The sequence below is a fragment of the Trichechus manatus genome, unplaced genomic scaffold (assembly GCF_000243295.1).
Source record: "Trichechus manatus latirostris isolate Lorelei unplaced genomic scaffold, TriManLat1.0 scaffold00044, whole genome shotgun sequence".
In the NCBI taxonomy this organism is placed as follows: Eukaryota; Metazoa; Chordata; class Mammalia; order Sirenia; family Trichechidae; genus Trichechus; species Trichechus manatus.
The window spans coordinates 8,851,663-8,866,735 of NW_004443980.1; the positions used below are offsets into that span (position 1 = coordinate 8,851,663).

General features: G+C 37.2%; 1 protein-coding gene across 3 annotated transcripts in view; it reads left to right on the forward strand.

Annotated features, from left to right (window-relative positions):
- Positions 1-15,073, forward strand: part of ZC3H13 (zinc finger CCCH-type containing 13) — a 149,206-nt gene that overhangs the window by 36,508 nt on the left and 97,625 nt on the right. For all 3 annotated transcript variants that reach the window (XM_004376592.2, XM_023731593.1, XM_023731592.1), the window contains exon 6: positions 5,740-5,848. In XM_004376592.2, the coding sequence (XP_004376649.1) occupies positions 5,740-5,848 (109 nt within the window). The remainder of the gene's footprint in view (positions 1-5,739; positions 5,849-15,073) is intronic.

Sequence of the window (15,073 nt, forward strand, 5' to 3'; positions counted from 1 at the left end):
CCTTCCTGTCCTGTTTTTGTAAATGTTTTGATACTGTCTGCTGTCTTTGGGGCATTCAGTGGTTATCTTTCTTGTTTATTGATTGTAGATTTGTTTGTTTTGTCCTGATTTTTTGTTTTATTTGGTTATGTTTGAGCTGGTGGGGTGTGCGTTCTTTGTTGTTTGCTCATCTGTGGACATGATACTTTTCACCTCCTTCTCCAATGGGCAGGGTCAGTCACTCAGGTATGGTACAGCAGGGCAGGTCCAGCTGAAGGGGAGTTGCTGAGATGGGTTGTTTGTGGCATGTACCAGGGCTACAGTGCGGACCAGGAATCAGCGCAGGGCAGATTCCAGTAGGCTGTGTCTGTGCTGCTTGGGAGTGTGATGTTCAGCGCACGGTGCAGGTAGGCAGGAAGGAGGGGGTAGATTGTGATGTGTGGAGCTAAGATGGGTATGGGAAAGATGAGAGGAGAGAGGAACAGGAGTCAAAAACACACATACAAACAGGAAAGAGTGGTAAGGGAGCTTGCTGTTGGATTGGAGAGATGAGAGACTGATAAATGAGGAAAAGCAAAAATGAAAAAAGGGTAAAAGAAAAAAATGAATAAATCAAGAAACTGGAAATGAAGAGAGACAAAAAGGGAATGAGAGAGAGAAGAAAACAAAACAAAGCAACAAAGAAAAAGAAAAACAAACAAAAAAAAAAACAAGAAAAAAGAAATGCCCCAGGGATGTCCCTGTGTGTCTGTGCAGAGTAAGTGAGTAGCTTCTAACCTGTGCGGTACTGCCCAGCTAGAAGGGGCTCCCAAGCCGAGAAGAGAAAAAAACAAACAAATCAAAACAGAACAAAACAGAGCAAACAACTGAACAAAAAAAGCCCCGGGGGTCCCACAGTGTGGCAGCACAGGCCAGGAAGCAGTTTCACAGTCAAGCGGTGTTTCGCAGCTTTTAGGAAGAAGCAAAGATGACGCACAGAGCCAGGTATTTGAGAGAAAGGAGGGGGTGGTGGTGAGAGGTAAGGAAGAAATCTAAAGATGCGGAAAAAAGCAACACCAGCAGCCAACAAAAGGCGCTCAGGGAACTGGCCAGTGCAGGCAGGTGGAATCCAAGCAACACTGGGATGAAGCTGGTGCTTCCCAGCCAAGAGACTGTGGCTGCAGGAAGCAGAGGAGGCTAAGTGGGGGTGAAGAAGGGTGGGGGGTGGGAAAGCTTATATTGCTGGTTACCGCTTGTTCTGTCTCCTGCTGGAAGCTTCATGAAGCTGCATTCTCGTACCCCCTGTTCGCTGATCTCTGATAGGCGTCCAAGATGGCGGTTCCGTGCTGTGGTAGCTGATAGGGGACTTCTGCATATATCTCTCCTAGTTCTCTGTTCTCAGTCAGTTTCTTATTCTGTTTGATGCTTGGCTGAGTTCTTTATCTCTTCATTTGATGTTTAGGGTTTCAGGATTGACGTGTGACTCTGTTTGACTTTGTTTTTCTGATCTTGGCTGTGGAGGGATGGCGTGGTGCTTCTGACTATAGCGCCATGTTGCCCGGAAGTTTGTCATTTGATTTCTTGACTGCTGCTTCCATGGACATTGATTGTGGATCCAAAATAAAATGAAATCCTTGACAGCTTCAATCCTTTTTCTGTTTATCATGATGTTACTTATTGGTCCAGTTATCAGGATTTCTGTTTTATGTTGAGGTGCAATCTATACCGAAAGCTATAGTCTTTGATCTTCATTAGTAAGTGCTTCAAGTCTTCTTCACTTTCAGCAAGCAAGATTGTGTCATCTGCATATTGCAGGTTGTTAATGAGTCTTCCTCCAATCCTGCTGCTGTGTTCTTCTTCATATAGTCCAGCTTCTCGGATTATTTGCTCAGCATACAGATTGAATGCGTATAGTGAAAAGATACAACTCTGACACATACCTTTCCTGACTTAAACCACATAGTATCACCTTCTTCTGTTTGAAAAACTGCCTCTTGGTTTATGTACAGGTTCCGTATGAACACAATTAAGTGTTCTGGAATTCCTGTGTTTTGCAGTGTTATCCATAATTTGTAATGATCTACAGATAAAGTTGAATGCCTTTGCATAGTCAGTAAAATACAGGTAAACATCTTTCTGGTATTCTCTGCTTTCAGCCAAGATCTGTTTGACATCAGTAGTGATATTCCTCATTCCACATCCTCTTCTGAATCCAGCTTGGTTACTGGCAGTTCCCTGTACTGCTGCAGCCATTTTTGAATGATCTTTAGCAACATGTTACTCATGTGTGATGTTAATGATATTGTTCGATAATTTCCGCATTCTATTGGATCACCTTTCTTTAGAATGGGCATGAATATGGATCTTTTCCAGGCAGTTGGCCAGGGAGCTGTCTTCCAAATCTCTTGGCATGGATGAGTGAGCACTTCCAGCACTGTGTCCGTTTGTTGAAACATCTCAATTGGTAGTCTATCAATTCCTGGAGCCTTGTTTTTCGCCATTGCTTTTAGTGCAGCTTGGACTTCTTCCTTCAGTACTGTTGGTTCTTGATTGTCTGCTGTCTCCTGAAATGGTTGAACATTGACCAATTCTTTTTTGGTATAGCAACTCCACATATTCCTTCCATCTTCCTTTGATTCCTTCCTGCATCATTAAATCATTCAATTTTTTGCACATAGAATCCTTCAGAATTGCAGCTCGAGGCTTTAATTTTTTCTTCAGTTCTTTCAACTTGAGAAATGCTGAGTGTGTTTTTCCCTTTTGGTTTTCTAACTCTAAGTCTTTGCACATTTCATTGTAATACTTTACTTTGTTTTCTCAGGCCATTCTTTGAAATCTTCTGTTGAACTCTTTTACTTCATCGTATCTTCCTTTTGCTTTAGCTACTCTGCATTCAGGAGCCAGTTTCATAGTCTCTTCTGACATCCATTTTGGTTTTTTCTTTTTTTCCTGTCTTTTTAATGACCCCTTGCTTTCTTTATGTATGATGTCCTTGATGTCATCCCACAACTTGTCTAGTCTTCGTTCATTAGTGTTCAGTGTGTCAAATCTATTCAGATGGTCTCTAAATTCAGCTAGGATATACTCAGGATTGTTCTTTAGCTCTCATGGACTTGTTTTAATTATCTTCAGCTTCAACTTTAACTTGCATATGAGCAATTGATGGTCTGTTCTGCAGTCGGCCCCGGCCTTGTTCTGGCTGATGGTATCGTTGTGCCACATCCGTGTCTCTTTCCACCAATGTAGTCAATTTGATTCCTGTGTATTCTATCAACGAGGTCCATGTGTATAGTTAGCTATGTTGTTTAGAAAAGGTTTTTGCAGTGAATGTCTTCGGTCTTGCAAAATTCAGTCATGCGATCTCCGGCATGGTTTCTCGTCACCAAAGCTGTATTTTCCAACTACTGATCCTTTTTCTTTGTTTCCAACTTTTGCATTTCAATCATTAGTGGTTATCAATGCATCTCGATTGCATGTTTGATCAATTTCAGACTGCAGAAGTTGCTAAAAATCTTAAATTTCTTCATCTTTGGCATTAGTGGTTGATGTGTAAATTTGAATAATAGTTGTATTAACTGGCCTTCCTTGTAGGCACATGGGTATTATCCTATCACTGACAGTGTTACACCTTAGGACAGATCTTGAAATGTTCTTTCTGATGATGAATGTGATGCCATTCCTCTTTGTCATTCCCAGCATAGTAGATCATACGATTCTCCAACTCAGAATGGCCAATACCAGTCCACTTCAGCTCACTAATGCCTAGGATATCCATCTTTAAGTGTTGCATTTCATTTTTGACAACTTTCAATTTTATCAGATTTGTACTTCATACATACTGTCTTCTGATTATTAGTGGATGTTTGCAGCCGTTTCTTCTTATTTTAAGTCATGCCACATCAGCAAGTGAAGGTCTCGTAAGCTTGACTCTGTCCACGTCATTAAGTTCGATCTGCTTTGAGGAGGCAGCTCTTCCCCACTCATATTTTGAGTGCCTTCCAGCCTGAGGGGCTCATCTTCACACACTATATCAGACAATGTTCCGCTGCTGTCTGTAATGTTTTATTGACTAGTTTTTTCAGAAGTAGATTGTCAGATCATTTTTCCCAGTCTGTCTTGGTCTGGAAGTTCCACTGTAATTTGTCCACCATATGTGACCCTGCTGATATTTGAAATACCTGTGGCACAGCTTCTAGCATCACAACAACATGCAAGCCACCACAGTAGGAGAAATTGACAGATAAGAGGTGGTAATATGTACTAGAGTTCTTTAAAAAGAAAATTTGCAAGAAAATTAATTTGTGTTTTCAGCAACTATGCTTTATGTTTGGTAATGCCCAGAAAGAACTCTGAGCAGTTAATCTCCTTGTGGGTTTGTGTCTTTCATAGTCAGGATTTAGAGTGTTAGTAAGTGTGAGAATTATACTGTGATGGGATGGTAACATTTATGTGACACTGGTTACTTTATATTCTTAGCACCCAGTAAAATGTAGTTTGCAGTTTCTCATGTGATAGGATGTTTACTTAAATTTTATCAACTGAATCACTGTTGTCCTATTTTTTCTGTAGACTATTTTTACTTAAAAAAGGGGAAAAAAGAAAAAACAAAAACCAAACTTGTTGCTGTCAGGTAGATTCTAGCTTATAGTGACAGTGTAGGACTGAGTGGAAACCCTGGTGGCATAGTGGTTAAGAGCTACGACTGCTAGCCAAAAGGTCAGCAGTTCGAATCCACCAGGTGCTCCTTGGAAACTCTGTCCTGTAGCGTCACTATGAGTCGGAAGCAGCTGGACAGCAGTGGGTTTATAGGACTGAGTAAAACTCCCCCATATGATTTCCAACCCCATATGATTTCCAAGGCTGTAATCTTTAGAGGAGGAGCCCTGGTGATGTGGTGCTTAAGGTGCTTTGTAGCTAATCGAAAGAGCAGCAGGTCAAAGCCACCAGCCGCTCTTTGGGAGGAAGATGTGGCAGTCTTGCTTCAGTAAAGATTACAGCCTTGGAAACCCTATGAGGCAGTTCTGCTCTGCCCTTTACAGTCGCTATGAGTCTGAATGGAAGCAGTGTTTTTTTTTGGTTGTTGTTAATCTTTAAGGAAGCAGACTGGCGCATCTTTCTCCCATGGAGTGTCTGGTGCATTTGAACGCCGACCTTTCAGTTAGCAATGTAAAACCTTCTGGTTTTTAAGCTGCAATATTAAGTAATAATTTACTAACTAGTTTACCTGCTATTTTGGTTTCATCAAAATAAAGGCAATCTCTTTTTAAAGCATTAATAAAATTCTTCAATTTTTGGATCTATCCTTATGTATGTAAGTAAATGCTATTGTTTTAGATTATAAACAGTCTTAGATCAACAATTGTTTTTGAGTCTGCTGTGGATAGTTACTCCTTTTTTTGGTCATTTTTTAATATGATTACTTATAAATCTTTTCGTTATACTTTATCCATTTTCAAACTGTCTTTTCCCCAGTGATCTTCACTTAGGAACTTTTAATGTAGTAGAATCTCAACTTATTAAAGCATTAGATTTGCATTACATGTTTTTAAGTCTTAACTACTGCTTACATTTTACCAAGTTCATTACTAAAATGAATGTAGAAAAGTCTTTTCACTGTGATGCTGTAATAGAACACGTTGCTTCCTCTGCTTAATGGGTAAATGACTGACCTGAGTTTTGACGAAATGGAGATGAATGAAGTTAAAAATGTTGTATATTTAGTAACTACCTCATAAAGGTTTTAAAAATATAGTAATCTGTATGTATGTATATACTTTTTAGAAAGAATCTTCAAGAGGGAGACACAGGGAAAAGGAAGACATAAAAATCACTAAGGAGAGAACTCCAGAAAGTGAAGAAGAGAATGTAGAATGGGAAACTAATAGAGATGGTGAGTTTCAAAAATCTTTTGTTTATATAGTCAGTTCTTGACTATTGTACACTTTTTGTGGGCTTCAAAACACCTTTCAATTGTGATCTCCCTATTGTTTCAGGACCATCTTTTTGACTTGTTTCTGCTGTACTGGGTTATAAGGCAGAAACTGGCATACAGTAACAATACAAAGGTAGAGAAAGCTGTTTGTACTGTTTTCAGCTTCTCTATCCTTTTTTTTTTTTAGACTTTATTCTGAAGTTTCACAGTCCGTTGAGATTTTATTACTTTGGTAAACGTCTTAAATTTCTCAATATCAAGGGTTTAAAAAAAATAAATCTAAAATTTATGCTTGTTGTATTACATATGTATTAAAAGTGAGATTTTTAAACCTTAAGAACTAGGAAAACTGTTTCCAAGAAATTGTTGACGTTCATCTTTCAGAAGAAATTGAAATCACATGATAATTGAGATGCTGGATTTATTCATGAAAAATTAGCAAAATCCTGGAGTCATTGTCTTAATAAGCATTTATTTTCCACACCATGAATGTTCTCTCTTCTTCATCTCTGTGACCTTTTGGAAAGTTAGCACCATAGCCTTCTGCTACCAGATATAGAGAAAGGAAACTCAACGTTTACTGAGTGCATTGAGTGTGCTGGATGTTTTAATATAATTTATGTAATTATTCAATAATTCAGTAGTTTTTATATTTACTATGATTGCCAGTGTGTCAGAGTAGAAGTGTGCTCCATAGAGTTTTCATTGGCTGATTTTTTGGAAGTAGATCGCCAGGCCCCTTTCTTCCGGGGTACCTCTGGGTAAACTCGAACTTTTAATCTTTTGGTTAGCAGCCAAGCACGTTAATAGTTTGCACCACTTAGGGACTTCATTACTCTATTTACAGGTGACAAAACTAAACAAAAGAGTTCAAGAATTTAAGAAACTTCCTCAGCAGTAAGCTGAGATGCTAGACCAGGGATCAGTAATTTACATTCTGTGGCTCAGCCACCTGTTTCTGCAAATAAAGTTGTATTGGAACACAGCCATGCCCATTTATTTATATATTGTCTGTGCTGCTTTTGAGCTACAGGGACTAAGTTGAGTATTTCTGATAGAGATCTGAGAGCTTGCAACTCTAAAATGTTTACTACTATATTTAAGAAAGATCTGTTAAGACTTATAGAATAAGACTTGAAAAGTACCATAAATGACTTTCCAGTAATTGGAACATCACTGCTTTTAAGGAAATCCATTTCGTCTTTGGACAGTGCTGTCTGTTAAAAAGTTGCTTCTGATAATGGCTTCTGATAATGAATAGGAAACTTCTCTTGTCACTGCAAATAGTTTATGTATACACACACACACACACACATGCACACGCACACACACGCACACACGCGCACACACACACACACATCTCCCTTGGGATTTCATGAGTCAATCTAATTTCTACAAAACAGCAGTAAAGGCAGCTATAATGTCCCGTTGTAGCTGATTAATATACTGAAATAAAATATAAGAAAACTGTGACTGTTTTAAGGTTAGAGAGGTGTTTTAAAAGCTGAGGGATTAACTTTTCAAACACCGGACAGTCTTTCTGTTTATTTTAATGGTAAAGCCATTCTGAAATGGATACTTCCTTGCCTTTAAAAATAAAAATTCCCCATTCCCGTTACAATAATGTATGTTAATCGTTTAAGATTTAAAAAGTTCAGAAAAGCCTAGGTCAGTTCTCTTTGTCTCCACTGTAGTTATTTTAAACCCTGTTTTTAAGTCTCCTAGCGCTTCATTTCTTCTTGCTATCTCCTTCACAGTCCCTGGGTGGCACGAGGTTAAGCGCTCAACTACTAGCAGAAAGGTTGGTAGTTCGAACCCACCCAGAGGCGCCTCAGAGGACAGGACAGGCGATCTGCTTCTGAAAGGTCACAGCCTTGAAAACCCTATGGAGCAGTTTTACTCTGCACACATGGAGTTGTCATGAGTCTGAGTAGACTCGACAGCAACTAATAACAACATCTAGATCTGATTACTTCCTGTCTTCTCAGCAGTCTTGTTCATTTGTTACCCATTGTCTTCTGTATGTTTATTGTCCATCTAGATACATTTTCTCTTGTCCTCATATTCCCTGTTGGCTATTACCCTGTTCTCACCCTTTATTACTACATTTCTTGAAAAAGTTGTCAACCTTGTTCTCTCAACTTTTTCACCTCATTGTTACTGAGTCTTTTGCAATTTGGCTTCTGACCCATCTCTCCAGTAAAACTGCTTTTCAAGGTCACTATAACCTCCTCTTTTTAAATAAATGGAGACATACTACATACTCATCTCTGTCTTACATGACCTGTGTGCAGCATTTGATATACCCGAGAGCTCCTGTCTTCTTGAAACACTCCCTTCCCTTGGCTTCCATTCTGTTGCTCTCTTTAGGTTTTCTCTCTTCCTGGTCAAGCCCTTCAGTTTTATATAAAGGATCTTCGTATTTTACCTGTCCCTTAAATGTTGATTCCCAAGACTTTGCTGTAGATGATCTTAAAAAAGCAACTAATTTTATTACGTGAGCCTTTAGGATAGGAAGTTTTTTAAAAGGTGGGTAATGTCTTTAATAGTAGTTTTGCATATAAACTTTCACATAGCTATTTCTTATATTTTTTCCTTGATTGAAAGTCACAGGCTTTGATTATTCTGTGTCTCTGGGATTTAAAAGTATCTGCTGAAGGAGTTGGAGTATGGAGTTAGTTATCTCAGTCTCTGAATAGTGAGACTAAACTGGTTTTATAGACTTTCCTTGTACATTTCAATCTGAAGTGAATACAGTTTTAGCTAGGCTCAGAAGAAATTGGTCTATAGCAGTGTTTCCCAAACTTCTTGGTTTTCGGACATTTTTGTACTGTATTTAAGGACCCCAGAAAGCTTTTGTTTATGTGGATTATATTTTTCAGTTGTTACCATATTAGAAATTAAATTGAGAAATTTAAAAAATATTTATTAACTCAATTAACAATGACAGTAACGAATCCAATGCTTATTTTTATGAAAAATAACTATTTTCCAAAGCAAAAATATTTGTGAGAGAGTGACAGTGTTTTACATATTCTTCCAAATTTCTAATGTCTGGCTTAATAGAAGATGGCTAGATTTTTCTGTCTGCTTCTGGCCCAGATGGTTTGTACTTGACTACTAACCCAAAGGTTGGTGGCTCAAATCCACCCAGATGTGCCATGGAAGAAAGGCCTGGCGATCTGCTTCCATAAAGATAACAGCTAAAGAAAACTCTGTGGAGCAGTTCTGCTCTGTAGCACATGAGATCACCATGAGTTGGAATTGACTCAATTACAGTTGGTTTGGGTTTTTGGTTTTCTGTATTCACTCTGTTAATACTACACGTCATGTGACTTCTGGAAAAATCCACTGTACATTCATGAGAGAATGCGTAAACCAGGCCACTAAAGTAGTATTATGAAGGTAGTTTTGATTTTGTGAAACTCCTGAAATTATCCTGGAGACCCACCCACTAGTCCCCAGAGTAGTCTTTGAGAACCATTTGTCTATAGAAAGGGCTTTTAAGACTTCTGGTTGTTTTCTCTTTACCTAGCCTTCTTTTCTTATTCTGATTTTTCTTTCTAGATGAAATTATGCTCCTCTGACTTTATTAACATCTTTATTAACATTTGTGTGTTAATGACTCCATTTGAGAGCTCCATATTAAGGCATTTAGGATTTATCAACTGGACATCTCCATCTGAATTCCATCTTAAGAGCACCACTCTCTTACCAGACTCCCAGGAAGCCTGAAAGTCATCATGACACTTTTTCTTCAACCCAGGCATTTAAAGAGTTCTGCTGTACCTGCCTACTGAATATCTTTCAAAACCATCTATTTCTTTTAATTTATTACTAATATTCTAGTTCTTAAAATAATCTGTTTATTTCCTATAAATACATTTTACCAGAATAACCTCCTAACATTTCTTGCTTATAGTCTTTTCTCAATTTATTTGCCAATTTAAGGCAAGAATAATCCTTTAAAGAAATTTTTTTACTAAAGTATAACATGCATTCAGAAGAGTACATAAATCATATGTGCAACTCATTGAATTTTCACATACTGAACACACTTGTGTAACCAGCACCTAAATCAGTAAATAGAAAATTACCAGTATCCCATATCCTCCTTGTGCTCCCTCCCAATCACTGCCTCCCAACCCTACCCTCAAAAGTGTGACTTCTTGCACCATTGATTAATTTTGTCTGTTTTTGCGCTCTATATAAATGGGATCTACGGCATGTATTCTTTTGTGTTTAGCTTCTTTTGCTAATAATATGTTTGTGGGATTCAGCCATATTATTGCATGTGATTATAGTTCATTAATTCTTATTGCTGTATAATACTCTGTTGTATGAATATACCACAATTTACCCATTCTATTGTTGAGAATTTGAGTAATTTGCAGGTTTTGACTATTATGAAAAAGGTGCTATTAATATTCTTGTGTGTATTTGGTAACCAAAAAAAAAAACCACACCTGCTGCCATCAAGTCAATTCTGACTTACCCATTTCTCTTGAGTTTACGCTTAACGCTCTAGGTTATACTAGGAATAGAATTGCTGGACCATAAATTATGCATATGTTTAGCTTTAGTAGAAAATGTCAGAGGGTTTTCAGAAATGGTTGTACCAGTTAGTATCTTTTTTGCCTTTTTCATCTTAACCATTTTGGAGATGTATAAACAAAAAACAAAAACCAAACTAGTTGCTGTTGAGTCGGTTCTGACACATAGCGACCCTACAGGACAGAGTAGAGCTGCCCCATAGGGTTTCCAAGGCTGTACTATTTATGGAAGCATTCTGCCACATCTTTCTCCTTCTGAGCCACTGACCTCTGGTTAGCAGCCAAGCATTTTAACCACTGCACCACCAGGGTTCCTTGGAGATGTGTAGTGGTATGATTTTAATTTGCATTTCCCCAAATGGCTAATGAAGTTCAGAACTTTCTGAGATTGTTTTTTTAGTCATTATGCATCTATTTTGTGAACTATCCATTTCAGACTCTTCCGTACTCCTTCTATTGAGTTATCTGTTTATTTTCTTATTGACTATAGAAATTCTTTATATATTCTGGATACGAGCTGTTTATCAGATACATGTATAGAAAATGTTTTCTTCCATTCTTTGGATTGCAGAATAATCTTTTAAAAGAATAAATCTATTCATTTTATTCCTCTGTTAAAGTTCTCTGATTTCCTGTTGCTTTCAGGATAAAGTATAAATTCTTATTTTGGCTACAAAACTTTTCATGATCTGATTGCTTCTTATATACCCAGCCCCACCACCCTCAAGTTTGTTTTTTATTTGGCTCCTTAAACTTCCCTTATTTGTGCACTATGTGTTCTCAAAAACCAGTGCATTAACATAAAAAGCAGAAGTGTCATTTCAGTAAAAGAAAATGTATGAAAATATTTTGGTAACCTTGGAGGTGGGTATAGCCTCCTAAAACAAGGCTAAAACCCAAAAGCTGTGAAACATTGGATTACATAAAAATGGGAAAAATTCTGTATAACTAAGCACCAAAGTTAAAGATAGGTGCTAGACTAAAAGAAAATAGTTGACATGTGTTGCTCAGAGCATTAATAAGGACACATAATGAGCTTCCACAAATACATAAGAAAATGATACCAGTCAAACCAACCTCATTGCTACTGAGTTGATTCCAACTTATGGCAACCGTATAGGACAGAGTAGAACTGCCCCATAGGGTTTCCAAGGCTGTAATCTTTACAGAAGGAGACTGCCACATCTTTCTCTTGCGGAGCAGCCAGTGGGTTTGAGCTGCCAACCTTTTGCTTCGCAGCCCAGCACTATAACCACTGCACCACCAGAGATCCTAGAAAATGATGAAGCAGCTGAAAAGTGGGCAAAAAAAAAAAAAAGATCAATTTATAGAAGAAATAGAAATGTTCAGCCTTACAGCAGGGAAATGCTGATGAAAATAAAGAGACAGCATTTTTCACCATCTGATGGCCAAAAGTGAAAAATACTAATGTTATCAAATAGGAGTTTACGTTGGTAAAGTGATTTTGGAAGGCAGTTTGGCAGTATTAAAAATAAAAATTATACTTTTCCTTTGATCCAGCAAATCTAGTTTGAGAAATCTATCCTAAAGGAATACTTGTACTTGTGAACCAAGGTTAGTATAAAAAAAGTTCATTGTAGTCTTATTTATAACAGCAGAATATTGAAGACAATCCAGATGTCTTTCGGAAGGAAACTGATTAAATAAGTTATGATGTGTTTGTATTATGAAACACTGTATATGTTCACATAAAGACGGTTGACCTCTATGTATGACTTGAAAAGATATTTTTTGTTCATAGGGTAATGTATGTAGTTTTGGTCCCATTAGTTCAAAGAGAAAAATGTGAAGTTTTTTTTTTTTATGCATATACCACTAAACTAAGTAGCAGTGTTACCACTGTAGTGAGGATGGCAATGGGGCAGTATCATAAGAGGAGTTTTTATATTTTACTCTCTGTACTTCAGAATTGTTCAGTATTTTAACAGTGAGAATGAATAAATAAATAAAGGGCTCAAATATTTATAGTCATTTATTGTTACATAGAAACCTTTTATATATGTATGATTTTCATAGAATAAATTCCTAGAAGTAGATTTGGGTTTGAGTGTTTTTAAGGCTTTTACCCATGTTGCCAGATTACCTTCCAGGAAAGGTGTACTAGTTTACGTCCTACCACCAGAAAAGGGACATGCTCCTTATCTGTATCTTTGCCAACACTTAATATTAAAATTAGAAAAAAGTTGGCCTTTAATAAACGAAAAGGGCATATTTATATATCATTTATGTTTCTTTGTGAATTGCTTGTTCATGTCCTTTACCTGTTCTGTTAACTTGTAGGAATTCTTTATATATAACCTTTGCCAGCCTTTTCCTTTGTATTACATATATTTTTATATTATATAGTAAAAATCTGTATCTTGTTAAATAAGCTGTTCTAATTATGATGAAAAATTTTCCTGATGACTTAGAACAATCGATATGAATCCAATTTTATCAGGCAGTTGTAGTGATAATCCCAGGCTGTAAGATATGAGAGATATTTTCAAAATTTATTAAATAGCTCCAGATTCTTGTTTTTGAGCTCCATCTTATGTTTTGTGCTTTTTGTTTTTCCTTTTTTTGTCAACATACTATCAGGTACAGTGTGCCTACCTTGTAGCCCATCTCTTACATGCTAGGAGAGCCTATCTTAGTTTTTATTATGATAAACCAAACCAAACCAAACCCATTGCCTTTGAATTGATTCTGACTGATAGCAACCCAATAGGACAGAATAGAACTGCCCCATAGTGTTTGCAAGGAGCAACTTGTGGATTCAAACTACCAACCTTTTGGTTAGCAGCTGAGCTCTTAACCACTGTGCAATAAGTAGTTTCTGAGTAAAGGCTTGAGAGCTTCTTCTCTGAGCAAAATGTATTAGCTGTGGTACATTGACTTTGACATGCATTTTTAACTGCTCAGGATTTCCCCCCTGTTTGGATGGTTGGGGATTGAGGACTGAAAATCAGCTTCTCATTTCTTGTGTATGTTATGTATTGATTTTATTTCCAGATAGCAGTTTTTAGACAAGCAAGGCATTATTGATAATACCTTCAAAAGCACTGTAAATCATTCTTCTCTATTAATTATTCTTTTCCTTTATTCTACCCTTGGTATTCATTTATGGAATTTTATTTATCCATTGTTAATTTAAGAACATAATCTAATCAGATTATTGAGCCTTATTATTCACTGATATAAAGTACCTCAGTGGACTGAAAGACAAGAGAGCCATTATTCATTTGATTAAATTCAGTATCTCCAGTTATTTTATCTAGTAAATATTAAATTGCTTTCTGACTGAAAAGCGTGATTTAGTCTATTTTATATTCACTGAGAAATTGTCATCATACTCCAGCATAAGATAACTAATCAGGTTCAGTCACATGGATAACAAATACATAGCTACCCTCTAACCCTCAAGCATAAATGAATAGTTGACATTCTAAGGCATTTGAACCGTACGTGAAAATGATGTCCTTTTTCTTGTGCTTTAAGCAGTGAAGTAAGGCTACTTATTTTTATTTATTTAATTAAAGTTTTTAATTTTATTTCCTGACCTCAGATTAAGAAATGGTGATGTAAACTGCCAAAAGTACAGTTTGAGAAGGTGCCTCTGCTTGTGATCAGTCAAGCCTGACATGGTCATGTATTACGTTAGAAGTCAGTAAAATCTCCTCTAGGCTTCTTGGCATTTACAAGGTATAGAGGGTTGGGTGGCAGTTCCAGTAGCCATCAATAAACTTCTGCATATTGTACTGAAACAACTGTACACGTCACTCTTTTCTTTTTTCTTTCCTAACTAACCTTTGTATTCTTTTCATTGGAAAAGATGAATGGAATTAAAACTGGCATCTGATCCATTGAATCAGTTGGACAGTTCTATTCTAAGGAACTAATAAAAATCACTTGTAATGAAAAAGTTACAGATCCTTCAAAAATATAGTTCCGTTGAGGGGAAGAGTGTTGACATATTGTGGGGTTGGCAACAAGTGTCACAAAACAATATGTGTATTAATTATTTAATGAGAAACTAATTTGCTCTGTAAACCTTCATCTAAAGAACAATAAAAAAAAAGAACATATTTCTCAGAAAAAAAAATTAGCTCAGGTACATGTTAGTATTTAGTTAACTTTATTTTTTTATTTTTTGTGATTGTTTTGAAATTTCTTTTTTGTTATAATTAAATGAAGTTTACGTTTCAAGTTTGTCTTCCATACAAATTTTTTTTTTTTCGTAGTTATGAGACCCCGACCACTCACCCCATTCTGCAACAGCACACTCCTCCCCCCACCCCTGATTCCCCGTGAACATTCATCCAGCTCCTAATTCTGTCTGCCTTCCCATCTCACCTCTGGACAGAAGCTGCCCCTTTGGTCTCTTGTATCTACTTGACTAAGAGGCACATTGTTTGCGAGTATCACTTTCTGTCCCACGGTCCAGTTCAATCCCTGTCTGAAGAGTTGGCCTCGGAAATTGTTTTAGTTCTGGGCTGATAGAGAGTCCAGGGGCCATGCTTTCTGGGGCACCTCCAGTCTCAGTCAGACCATTAAGTCTGGTCTTCTTACTAGAATTTGAGTTCTGCACCCCATCCTTCTACTGCTCCATCAGGGATGCTCTGTTGTG